Source organism: Phyllostomus hastatus, unplaced genomic scaffold (assembly GCF_019186645.2).
Source record: "Phyllostomus hastatus isolate PE091 unplaced genomic scaffold, TTU_PhHast_1.1 phas_contig_1, whole genome shotgun sequence".
Lineage (NCBI taxonomy): Eukaryota > Metazoa > Chordata > Mammalia > Chiroptera > Phyllostomidae > Phyllostomus > Phyllostomus hastatus.
The window spans coordinates 34,060,786-34,074,980 of NW_025333498.1; the positions used below are offsets into that span (position 1 = coordinate 34,060,786).

At 33.9% G+C, this 14,195-nt stretch overlaps 1 protein-coding gene across 5 annotated transcripts in view; it reads right to left on the bottom strand.

The window, feature by feature from the left end:
• Nucleotides 1-14,195, bottom strand: part of GALNT13 (polypeptide N-acetylgalactosaminyltransferase 13) — a 495,830-nt gene that overhangs the window by 133,268 nt on the left and 348,367 nt on the right. For all 5 annotated transcript variants that reach the window (XM_045831790.1, XM_045831772.1, XM_045831799.1 and 2 more), the window contains exon 9: nt 7,818-7,998. In XM_045831790.1, the coding sequence (XP_045687746.1) occupies nt 7,818-7,998 (181 nt within the window). The remainder of the gene's footprint in view (nt 1-7,817; nt 7,999-14,195) is intronic.

The window sequence follows — 14,195 nt, forward strand, 5'->3', positions numbered from 1 at the left end:
AATCTGTATAAGAACTTCAGTTACATTTATTCACTCCTGAAATACTTTGAAACTACACAGATTTGATGAGGATAAAATTCTTTAAGGGGTTTTATCTGAAATGGCTGCTGAATTGCTAATCAAAGACTCTGAAGATGCACTGATCATCCTTACTGTTAAAATTCAATATTTTTGTAACAGTCAATAAACAATATCAATGCCATCTACTTATCTACTTTATGAAGCAAAAATACATTCAAAATTATTAGAAAGAATTACTATAATGGGAAGTGATAGAATTACATTAATAAATTTATTGAAAATTCAACTGTTATAGCTGGTACTTTTATTTATGCTTCATAGATAAGGATAATAATGCTTTTTATAAGGAGAGTTTTCTGACTCTGGCATTCTGTTCATGCTTATTGCCCTGAAAGAACACTGACTACTTCAGAGAAGAAAATCTCATGAATTCTATTCAACTGAAACCTAAATCATTCCCCTACAATTTCTGGGGTACCTAATATATGCTAGACAGTTTTAACAAAAAATTATCCAAAAAGCCATAAAGGCTAAGGCTGACAGATTTTACTTCAACAATTAATTTTTTAAATATCTTTTTCATATATCAACTGAATTAAAATATGTGTATTAGTCTGAGAGGAAATCCTTCCAGTGTATACAGACAAAAGACTACCAGAATACAGAAATATCTATGAATATATAAAAGGGCAAAAAATATCCAACAGTAAAATTAACAAAGATATGAGTTAAAAGAAATCCAAATGAAAAATAGCAAAAAGGATGTTCATGCCTAGTAGTAATGTGATAAAAGAAATAGGATATATATGTAAATATGTGTAAACAAATGCGTACATGTCACAAAAATATATATGTAAAAATGAAAAGGACAGATAAGTAGAGTGTTGACAGTATACTGTAATGGTGTTCAAGCACCACTCCTGAGAGTATTAATGACTGGTCTCTTTAGATGGAAGTTTTGAAAATATCTACCATTATGTATGTGACTATCCATTGATCCAATAAATCTTCTTCTATTAATATACACAGCTAATAATGACAGAAATATCTAACATGAATTGAGTGTTTAATGTTTGTCAGTCATTCTTATAAGTGTTTTCTTTTTCATTTCAGTTTCAAAAAAGAAAGAAAACCCATTCTATCAAAGGCCCTATTACTCTAATTCCCATTGTGCAGTGAGGAACAATATAGAGAGGTTAAGTAAGTGCAGAGGGCTGACACAGAGACAGGATTTGAACTAACCCAGGCAGTCTGCCACCAGGGCTCTCTTTCTTAATGCTACTGTCATTTAGAAATATCCTCTCAGGTTCACAAAGATGTTACAAGAAATGCTTCTGTACTTTTTTTATAATGGCAGGCAACTGAGACCTGACTAATGCTTGTCAATATTGGTATGAATAAATAAATGTTGATACATCTCTGAAATATAATACTATTTAGCTGCACAGTAGAATTACATAATCCTATATGAATTATATATATATAACAAATAGTATACTTATATGATCTTATTTACTCTTATGTGTATATAGCTGTCTGAGTGTGCAAATACATAAGAGAAAAATTTGAAAGATATATGTCAACTAATTAATGGAGGGTTATTTTAGGGCAGGGAGACATTGATGGTGATTGAAACATATTCTATTTGCCTCTATCATATGTGATAAAATAGAAAAACAGATTTAAGTACAATGAACTCTAAAAACAAAACCCAACAAACAAATGTAAGAAAACATACATAGTCACATTATTTACATAGATTAGTGAAGAAAGGAATACTTTAAAAAATGTGTAAATGCTACAAGGGGAGATCTCTGGGAAGCTACTGGAGTTTCTGGGGAAATTATATTAAACTTGATGCCCGAATGATTAATGATTAATGTAGGTGGATGATGGTGTTCTTTTATGCAGAGGTGACAAATTCATTAACTCATCATGCTGTTTTAGACATATGCAAAAATGTAAAAGCAGAAGAGAGCTGGATTGAGCTTTGGTACATGAAATGCTGTGGTTGAAAGTGCAGGACAAAAAGTTGAAAAGGTGGGCAAGGACCAGATCACATGACATTTTGCCTTTGTGTGAAATCATTACAATGTTAGGTAAGTGAAAGATCAAATGAAATTTTGTTTTAGGAAAATTCTTCAGCAGCACAATAAAGGAGGGTGAAATGGGCAAGTTTTTAGGTAGGGAGACCCATCAGGACAGTAGGGAGGTGATCTAGATGCTGGAAGAGTCTGAGAAGAAAGATACTTGAATGAGTTTGAGAGAACTTAGCAGGTAGAATAGAAAGGACTTAGAGATTCATTTGATTTTGAAGCTTGTGAGTAAGAAGTAGGAATCAAGGAAAATGTATGCAGTTAATATTAAGTACCTCTTTTAATTTTTGACAGTGTGTTCCCCATGTACTAAGCACTTATGTTTTAATTTAAGATAATAACTTGCAATGGTCTAGTCATTTCATTCTTTAAAAGCTAAGGCAATTATCTAATTTGTGTTCATAACCCCCCTACTTGGCATAATGCAGATACATATCAGATATAAAAATATAAATACCAATAAAATATTAACAGTAAAAATTGGCATAATGCCTTAAAGAATAAAAGAGTTCAAAGTGATTGATTATAGCAAGGAAAAACAGTTGTCTGTCTCTATTATACCCACAATATTAAGTGTAGCTGCCATTCCTTATTTCAACATTTAACACTTCAAGGTTTCACACAGATATTTGAATTATGTGTTTTTACACTACTGAATATTAAAATGATTTAGACTTTCCCCTCATAATATTGCATTCATTCAGTGACACCACAGTTTGTACTGCTGAAAAAGCACTTATTAAATAATAAAAGCTCAAAATTCATAGGTACAAATGTGCTTTACTTTTAGAAGTGCTGCAGTCTTTTTAGATGAATTCATGTTAGTCCAAGCAAAAACTGGTATCCTTGAACTATTTTTTTTTAAAGTGTATGCTGCACATTTGCTGGGAACATCAAAATCTGTGCTTATTAAATCATCCTGAAACCACAGTTCTATGACTTATAAAAGAAATTAGGCTCTACACTCAAAAGGCTGGTTATAAAATATTGTAGCTTTAAAAATCAGCATATGAAGAAACATTTGTATTTTATGATACAAATTTGAAGAGATAGAAATGAATATAAGACTTTAATGTTCATAAAGATCCAAAGATGTTGCAGCAAAGACTTCCTTTAATGAGCTGATTTTTTACAGCACTTTTAAAAGGTTAACAAATGGACAGTTAACCTTCAAAACAAGTTCAAGGATCTTTAAATGCATGCTATGTACCCAGAATACAGATCAAAATACTACAATATTGCCAAAGGAAAATATGCTGTTTCCCTAGTTACACATACATACATTTTAAGGTATGTTTTGGGGGACTTTCAATTTCATTATCAATTTGTTTTTGCTTAAAACAAGAGCTCAAGCTGTTCATTAAGAAAAGGAAGAACAACTGGAGGTTATACAGTTGTTTCTAATCACCATGTCAATTGATACACATTTAGAATTCAATCTCCCCAAAGAAAGCAGATCAATATGTGTTTATACAGCAGCCAGCATTTCAAATATATGGTTAGTGTAACTACATTCAATGTTCTTAAGCTTTTTACCTGTGACCAACAAGAAAAGAATGTTAGTGGCCTGTTCTGTGAAGAGTGGTGTCTTCTTACCACATATCATTTCAAAGCATTTGCTAGAACAGTTAGATTGGCTCAAGCTGAACCAGCACAATTACTGGTAAAATCTGCCTCATGATTTAAGAACCTACAGGGCTTTAAAAATCTACGATGCTACAGTATTTGCATTCTTAAAAGGACAACCCAAAATCAAACTAAACAAATACTGAAAATCTACTTTTCAGTACTATTTCAAAGTATTTCTACTCTTCATTCTAATAGCCATTTAGGAGACATAATTAGACACTGCCAATGGCTAATGAGCATAGGCCAAAACAATTAGAATACATAGTAAATATATTTTTAACAGATAAATTAATTCACATGTACATTTTTATATATCCCATTTTAACTTTAAATTAATGTGTATCTTGAGAAAACTTAAAATGTGTGGGAAAGTAATTTTGTTTTAAGTTTATGGGTTCTTATATTATGCTACTCCATTAGAGAATATTATTATCTGCCTAAATTGTGCCTGTTAGGCTTTATATTAGTCCTGGAAGATAAGATTATATTACTGTGTATCCCTATGATTATGGCAGAATCATAAACCACTAGGTACATGGGTAAGCCAATGGAAGGTCCTTTTGTGATGGCAAACTTAGAGGAATAATATTCTATATACGTGAAGAGTGTTCCTCACCTTCTTTTGTCAGTGGGTTCTTAACCAGAAGTTGGATCAGAGAGGTGGGACAAAGGCTTCTAATTTGTTGCAATTCTTGTCAAGAGATTCCATGATATAGATCACACATCAATGGAGAATTCAGTAGAAAGGAAGAAATAAAAGTGGCTCCCTTTTAAATTCATTCATTCTTCTAATTATTCTGCCTATATTTTTTTTCAAGGACTACACAGACAGGAATGTTACTAAGCACTGGAAATACATGTCTCTGAACTACTTATTTTGAATATAGAGATGACAATAATAAAAATGAAATAATATGATACAGAGCAATGTTTATTAGTTGGTTTTAGGGATAATTCAGCTCTATCTGTCTCAAACTGGGTATGCTTCCTCTCTGGAAAGTCTATTATTCCCTGCAGTTTGGAAACCATAGCCAATCCAAAGTGAGTATTTTGATTTGGCCAGGTGGCTCAGTTGGTTGGACCATCTTCATGTTCCCTGGTCGGGAGCATATAGGAGGTAATCAATCAATATTTCTCATTCTCTATCTGCCCCCCCCCACCCAGTCTGTCTCTTCCCCTTCCTCTCTCTCTCAAATCAGTGAATATATCCTCAGGTGAATATTTTTTAAAAATGGGTATTTTATAGAGCATATTGGAAGGAAGCAATGTTGTTGTGAAAATTTGATTCATAAAGGGTCCGTACTGTAAAATCACACCTTTAATAACTGCATAAGAGAAGAATAAGCTTTAGTATAGAAATCCTGAAGTAAAAAATAGGATTCTCTTCACAAAACATCTTAGATAAATGAACAGATACATGGAGGTGCTTCTAGAAGGTAACACAATTTCCTACCCAGAATATTAAGGTGGTTCAGGGGAATTAAACAGAGCTCAGTATAAACTTTTTTAGAATTTTTCATAAATATGCGTGTGATGATTATAATAAAGCATATAAGTCTTAGTGTGAATCTGCATGCATATATGCCTCCAATCTCATTTCATACCACCTTCCTTCTTTACAAACTTACTTGTTACCTAATGAGATGAAAAATAGAAACCCAACAAGTCTACACAATAGCAAAGAAATGCAACATTTTGATTTTGAAAGTAACAGAAACTATCAGTAATGACGAAAATAGTTACCCACTCTAAATGGCTAGACACCATCCATATGATAGATTCCTGGCTGCTTACATACACCACACTTTGTTTTTGGATGATTTGAAACCTGCCCAGGGCTAGAATTGTTTTTAGGCATCCAACCCTACTTTCCAGCTTACTTCCCTTCCTGTCCCACTGAGAAGCAATTCAGTGTTTCATAATTTTGATTTTCTCTCTGCTCACACTGCAGAGGGCAGCTTCCATGCTCTGCCATGCTGTGGCTGAGACATAAATGCCTCTTATAAAATTCCTAGGTATTTTCAGCATATTCCCCAAATATCTTTTCCCTGCTTTCCAAGGTACCTTTCTGGATTTAAATGAGGCCATTTTCTAAGAAAAATAACTTTCCTAATGATATTTATTATAACATAAAAACTGTACTTTCTAGAATATACAGCTCCTGTTGAGTAGCAAGACATGATTAGTTACAGATAACAAGCATTATTTTTCACTCTTTAAACACTAAAACTCATCATTTCATTAGTTTCAGCCATGGTTCTGCTGTTTATCTGCTGTTTTCACTCAATGGGAAGTTATACAAAAGAGTAACACATCTCTTTTCACAAATAATACTCATCATGAGTAAATATGATATATATATTACAATTATTTCAATTACATTTCTAAATGTAAGTAGTATAAAATCACACATACATTTCTTTATTCCGTTGCTCTTTTCTTTATATTTGAACTTGTATATTTCTACAAGTAATGATTTGATTAAAAAAGTATCATCAAAAAATTAAAAGGTTGTATAAATGTCACTGCCTTGCTGCGAATTTTACATGCTCTTGCTTAGCTGAACTCTGAACATCTGGGCTGGCTTTCCGCTGAAAAGGGAGACACGCCTAAGAATGAAATAGCGTGCCTGGAAATAACTGCTTGACACAGAGGAGGCTTGAAATGTGTGACAAACGTTCTTCTCCTAATCACACGTTTACACGTGCATTACTCTCATTTTTCTTTTCTACAGAGTAATGCTGGACCTTAATAAGGAAGTTCACATTGTTCATTCCCTTCTTCATCTATAAGAATTTCCCAGCTTCATATGAACTTTCAGGAATCAGAGTATGTCAATTGAAACTAAACAGCCTTTTCTAAGCCATGAAATGGGTTCTGACACAGAAAAGAAGGTGTGGACATGGACTTTGGCTGTTTTTATGGGTTACATAACAATGACATTGATGAGCATAAGGTCTACACAAAACTATCAAAATAGAACATTACTGTTTAATTTGTCAATGTAGTCGAATTCCTGTTATATTAATTTATCTTTGGTCTCTGTCTAGACTCTGAGATCTTGAAGGCATCCCTGTGTCTTCCTCTTGTTTATATCTTCTCATTGTGCTTCATCTTTTTCCTTAAAAGTAACTAATGTCTTAGAATCATTTTTAATAATATGATGATTGAAGAAATTCTAGAAAATTATAAAGAGCAAAATCACTTATAATCACACAACCCTGTAATGTGATTTTCTCAGAAGGCTTTCTTCTTTTTGTTTTAAATGACTTTTAAAATTCTTTAAAAATTTTAATACATCACTAAAATTAACTCTAAAATTTATTTAAAATAAATTTTAAAATATAAATATTTCATAAAGAAAATTTAGAAAATGTAAATACATAAAAGGAAAAGAATAAAACACCTCATATCCCACCACCCAGAGAGAGCCCACATTCACTTCCATGTCCACATCCATTGTTCTCTGTACAGAAAGTAGTGTAACATTTTATTGTCCACATTATGTTTTTTCACATATCTACTGATGAGTAATTTAGTTATTACATATTCTTTAGAATAAAAAGATTAATATTTGCATAATTTTCTATCTTGTTTCTGTAGATCATTTACTCTTTCCGTAGTCAGTTAGTGAAGAAAATAAGGCAGTAGAGAACATTTCTGCTGAAACATTATCAACATTTCTTATCAACTTAGCCAGTTTAACTTGTGAAACAAGAAAATAAAGTGTTCCTTTGCTTGAAAAAAAATTTTTTTCTTAAAATGACCTGATACGTGTTAATTAAATTTGGATCTCTCTGTGTACTGCTTGCTCCATTTTTCCAGCATAATGCTTACGGCAAGAAATAAATGAAGAAAAAAAGAATACTTAAGCATTTAAGATCAGTATAGTGTTTTTCATTTTAAGTGAAAATTAACTTCATAGTACAGATTTCTCAAACATGACTTTCTGCAACATTATGGTGATAACATTTTATTTAAAATACAGAATAACACCAATAAAACACATAGTCAGCATGCTTAAAATTGCACTTTCCTCTGCAGAGAAAGAAAAATGTCAGAATTGCTTACCTGGGGATATGATGTAGAAGAAATCTTTAAATTCATCCATCCAGACTTCTGCCAGTCTCCTGTTGTTCTTGTTAATGACATGACCAGTGCCACCAGGAAAAGTGTATGGAGTAGCCTTCCGAAAAACATGACCCACATGGGAGCAAGTCACAATCTCCAATGAGCCTCCACATTGCCAGATCTGGGGGAAAGAACAATTGTTACAAAACAGTCATTGTAGATAATACTGTCTGAGAAGCAACTGAGACTAAATGAGGCCAAATCTTCACATCTTATGTGGGTCAAGCAAACATCAGATGAATACAATTTACAACTAATATACTTAGATTTGGCAAAATATTCTAGTTTGGAAGAAATTTATATATTTAAATACTGTAACATTAGAATCATAGAAATAAGGTGTAATTTTTTTCATGTGCCTTTATTAGACTACCTAATTTTCAGTTTCTAGTGGTTAACTTAATTGTTGTTTGATAGTGATTTGGTGTCCAAAATTTGCTTCAAATGAATGAATTTGTCCATGTTAGATGTATCTCCAGTAACTAAATTTGATCTGGAGAAAAATCAATCTATTACATAGCATCCATTTGGAATTTTAAATTGCCACTAATTCCCAGTTGTCTGTACCCCTGTATCATAAGGCCTTTGGATATGTTATTATTCTTACTAAAATATGTTGGGACTCCTTTATATGTCCTCAACATCTACACATCTTTGAAAGCCCATCTCCAAGATGATTCCTTTTTAGTACTGAGATTTAAAATTGCATGAGTTTTATACTTTGAACACATCTTTATGAAGAATTGATTACACCACGTTATAAGCAATTGTTTACTTCACCGTCACTTGGAAGATGTATGCAATATATTTCTTGTTATCCTAGATTTACTAAGAAGTTGGGGCTATTAAATAGATACAAACTAAGAAGTTGTATCTATTAAATAGATACCCATAAAACATTTTAAGTACCCATAAAACATTTATTTCTATAAAATCACATTATATATAGCCATAGGTTATACTAATAGTATGTGTGTATGTATGTTTTATATAGACAAATATACCTACATATTACTTAAATACATAGATGTGACTTATATGTACATATACTACCCACACCCATAGATTTATTTCATAAAGTGATACGTTACATAAGTGCTACAGTTTTTATTCCAATAAACAAAGTCATCATGATTGCTATATGTAATTGGAAAGACTTGGTTTGATACTGTAGCTAACATTGCTCCTATTCTAAGAAGAGTTGCTTATCTGTAGAGAAAACATTCTCCAGTTCATTCCTCAAGTAATATTTATTTTAAAAGGGGGCTACTCTCAGGATTGTGTAGTGCTATGAGACATTCATTTGTACCAGAAGATGAAAGATGCCAGGTAACAAGTTGTATTCATCAACAATGTTTTGTATATTACATATATCTTTTCTCATTTTCTGCCTAAATATTGTAATGCTAACAAAGAAGATATTCCAAACACCAAAATGATGCAGTGATATAAAAGAAGACTGGAATTCACCATTCCTATCAAAAGACAGGATAACTCATTTTTAAATAATCAATATGTTTAATTAATTGGTAACTTTCTCATCTTTCTAGCATGAAAGCTATAAATTTTTTTTTTGTAATTACATATATTTTTACATTCTTCCTTACCATTGGAAAGGAGGAAGTTGATCCTTCTATCAAAGACAAATTTATACTTGTCTGTCTATATCATATCCCTTAAAGCTAGCTTAAAGATTTCACTGGTTTGGTTCTCCTCTTAATCTTCTCCTGAAACATCAATATTTTCCCTCATTCCTAGATTATATCTATCTTCACATAGTATCACTTAAAATCTCCTCTTTCAAATAGGTTAAAAAGAGATAAACATTTAAAAAATTACAAAATACAACAAAAACTCCATTCCTCAGTCCATATTTTCATTCAACATCTCTTTTTTTCCGAATCCTCTCCTATAAATTAACGTAAAATTTTTATTGAGATAGGTTGTTTACCTTGCTCCACGATTCATCTATTTTTCTATTCATCACGAAGTTCTTTACATTTCTGTATCTTCCCCAAAATTGCCATAGTGAAAATCACCAAAGTTTCTTGATGAATACTTATCAGACACATTCTTGGATGCTCTAGCTTTTTGTCCTACTACTTCCCTGTTTACATATTTTAACTCTAAACATCTATTAGAATGCTGGCCTTCATTGTTCTTTATTCATTCTCCAGGTGTTCTTATTTGTTCTTACAACTTTACATATGATTTCATTAGTTACCACCTCCACAGTGACATCTCAGCCCGGACCTCCTCTGTGGAATCCAGACTTATGAATTCAAATATCTATTTGATGTGTTCTCTTGCAGAGACATCCACAGAAACATGTCTGAAGTGGAACTGTCAATTCATCTCCATCTCACCAATCAGGTCTTATTTCCTTTCAGTCTTTTAAAAAAGTCCTCAATAAATAGTGTTACCATTCATCCAGGTGGTCAGCACAAAAAAGCAAACAAACAAAAACACCAGGATCCTCCCAAAGCCTTAGAAGTCATCACTGATTTATTCTTTTCTTTAATCACTTATACTCAATCCATCAACAAATCCTGGTGGCGCTCTCTATAAAATAATTCTCAGTATATTGTCTCTGTCTCCAGTGCCACCATCTTTGTCCTAATTATCAACATCTCTTGTCTGTCAATGGCAACAGACTCCTAATGGTCTTGCTTGCTTTCACTGCTGCTCTCCTACTATTTGTTTTGTACTGAGAAATCAGAGTGGTCTTTAAAAATTTAATCACTTCATTTCGCTTCCCCGCTTAAATCCTTCAGTGATTTCTCATTGCACTGTGAATATAAACAAGAATCCTTTAACAGGGCTTCTAAGACCCTACATAATTCTCCCCCTCTGTCAATAAGCGCTGGGGATATTGGCCCTCTGCCATTTCCTGGAATAACAAATCACACACCAAAGTGCCAACGCTGCTCTCCCTGCACCAGGAATACAATTCTGTCTGCCTGTCATCTGACTGCCTCTTTCCCAAACTTCTCATCTCGGCTAAAACATCACCTCATCACAGAGATTTTCCCCAATTGCCATATTTAAAGTACCTCATCCCAGGTTTTTTCTGTAATAGCAACCTCCATTTATTTCCTTCATTTCTCATCATAATCTGCAATTTATTTATTTGTTTGACTATGCACTTTTCCTCCAATAAGACCACAGCCTCTAAAAGGGCAGTGGGGATGCCTCGTCTTTGTAGGCACAGAGCCAAGCCTAGTGCATGCTAGCCGGTATGTACAATAAGTACCAAGATTCATATAACAAAGGCATCCATGGCAGAATATAAGATTTAAACTGACATATTTTAGAGAGATTTTAAATTGAAATTTTCGTAGAAATATTTTGAGTATCAAACCAGGCAGTGTAGTTTATTAAAATGATATGCAACTGCTGTTTGCCATACCTTGGGAATAGAGAAAGTACTTTGGAGGTCACAACACAAGCAAACATTAGACATTATTGATAGTTTATGAAAAACCATGTTGCTAAATAATACAATCTTATTACTATTTTCAAAATCCTCACCCCAGGATACATTTATTGATTTTAGAGAGAGAGGAAAGAAGAGGGGATGGAGAGAGAGAGAGCCATCAGTATGAGAGAGAAACATCCATAGGTTGCCTCCCATGTGTGGCTCAGTCTAGAAGCAAACCTTCAACCTGTGTATGTGCCCTAACCGGGGGTCGGACCAACAAATTTTTGGTGTGTAGGATGATGTTCTAACCAACTGAACAACCAGGCCAGGGCCAAGTTTAAATTTTAATATTTTATAAAAGTAGCCATTTAGCTGAATTCACATTATCTCTCTGTCAAAAAATACAATTTAGTGAAGTACTCTGGTATTTGCGCTGTGACCAGGCCATTCAGACAGGTGTCCCCAGTTTAGAAGAAATAGCATATGACATGTTGTACTTGAGAAGAAATTTAAGATTTTCTCTTCTTTGTCAGGAATGCAGTGTTAGTATTGAAACTTTCCTTCCTCTTCTGTGGATTAGGTATAAATGAAGAGTTTCTTTCTTCTTTCACCCCAGTCATATAGCAGAACTAGATGAATGAAAGAGAGACTAGCAGTTCACTCCCTGGTGGATGTTTCGAGCAGTGAGCTCAGCATTTCTACCATGGTGCTGCCATTGAACACAGCATGAGTGGGGAGTGAGTGTGGGGGAAAGCCTAAAGTGTAGGGAAGAACATGATTGGAGTGCAATGGGGGCCCCCTCTGATACAGAGAATACCGAAGGTGGGTTGGGGTTCACTGTACAACTCATTCCTGCACATCCCATCCAGGGATGCAATGACTCTGGGGGGAGTGGTCTTCGGAGGTAAGTGGACCAGACTTTAGTGATTTCCAAACTCTACATGGGATATAGAAGAGAAAAAAAATGAGCTTTGGGACTATCAACATGGCAAATTACAAGCAGATGTACTGTTGACATAGGGGATCTTACAGGGTCAGAAAGAGACAAAAATTTCCCTCTCCAAAAGGCATTTGAATGACAGAGGGTGTAGGGGGTGAAGCTGAGAACACTTTTCAGTAAACAACAAAACCTTGTATAGAAGACTGTCATATAAACAGAGGTCACAAATAGCAAGTGAAACCATACTGAGACAATAATAGGCAGCCATCATAAAACATGATATGTTAAGACCTGCCATTCTCTATCCCTTCTGTTTGATCTTACGCTCTGGGAGCCTGGCAATGCGGAAAACCCTTCCAGTACTTCTATCAGCGTGGGCCTAGGGAATGCGAGCCATGTAGTGCTTATGAAATCAAATCTTTGAACTGAACATTACTAGTTTTTTTAATAACTGAAAGTGACCAGAAAGCTATAGAATCTATTCCAAATGACATCAGGATTTTAAAGAACATTCTTCAAAGCATAAAACAATGATTAGATAAAAAATAAAACCATTAAAGTTTTTATATCACTAATTTCCGACTACTCAGTAAGCACTGTTGCATATAAATTAGTGATTGACAGCTGTCCTCAGGGTTCCCAATTTGCCTTTTTTGCAAATATGGATTAGCACTGTGGCTGTGTAAGTGAGGGCCCCTTATTTCCACTCTGTCCCTCTTGGCCCTTACCCTGGGTTGTAGGCTTATGGATTTTATGCCTTAAATATATACACAATCAAGAAAATACTATCTAGCTTAAAATCTTCTAATAGTAGGGTTCCAGTGGTTTCACTCCTTTTCTTCCTAATAAGCAAGTGTGAGGATAGGTGAAAGTGCCGATTTTGGGTTATCCTCCTAACTGCAATGAGGTTTTGTGTGCACATGTATTGGCATAATGCAATAATGGTTGTTGATTTACAAGACAGAAGAAAAGTCTGTCACTGACTCTCACTCTCACAGATGGAAGCAGTTCTTACACTTATGAGAGATAACAGAGGTGGAGGTAAATGTTGCATCACTCAGCGAACACTGGCCTGTGTTTTGCTTTAGAGCCAGTCTACTGACTACAGGAAAAAAATGAGCGCTTCTCCCATTGCCATCTGTGCTCACAAATGTCATAGACATTCATGTGATATTTTCCAGGTAAAGTCTCTATGCCAGATTTGCATGAAAATAAAAAGATCAAGGCAGGAGTACATAGCATTATACATTATCTAGAGTGATATTGTCATGATAATGCCCAGTTAATACAAAAACAAAACATTCAATTGATCAAACATTGACCAGGTAGTCATTGTGTACTTAGTAGATACAGTTCCCAGCAAACAATATAGTTAAATATTAAAGTGAAAAGAATTCAAAATGAGTGGAGTCCCTATGACTAGCATGGTAATTTCCCTTAGTGTACTTTCAAAAAATGTTTTGGAAGGATGGAAGAAATGAAGGAAAGAAAAGAAGGAAGAAAGAGTATGACACAGTCATTAATAACTTGGGCATGGAGATAAGCAAGTAGAAATATTCCAGTGACTCTGTCACTTACTGTCTATGTGTACTTGTAAAAGTTATTTAAGTCTTCAAGGTTTTAATTTTCCCATTGGAAAATGGGATAAACTGTTTGGATCAAGCACTATGCCTGATACCTCCTGTGGGAAAAACAAAATTATCTGTATATTACCTAACTTTCTGTTGTTGCTGTTTAGGGAAACAGACATCTGCTGATTATCAGGTTCTTCTTGCTTATTAGAACTATTTTATTCAAATTCTGGTGAACTTTACCTTTTTGGGAATTACAATGTCTAGGAAGGTAGGTAAAGTGTGGAATTTTATAAAATAGCCAATTAGTCTCCAGTTAGAAATTATTTTGTTTTCTGAAGTTATTTTACAGTGTCTGAACAAACAGTATACACTGAATAAAACAC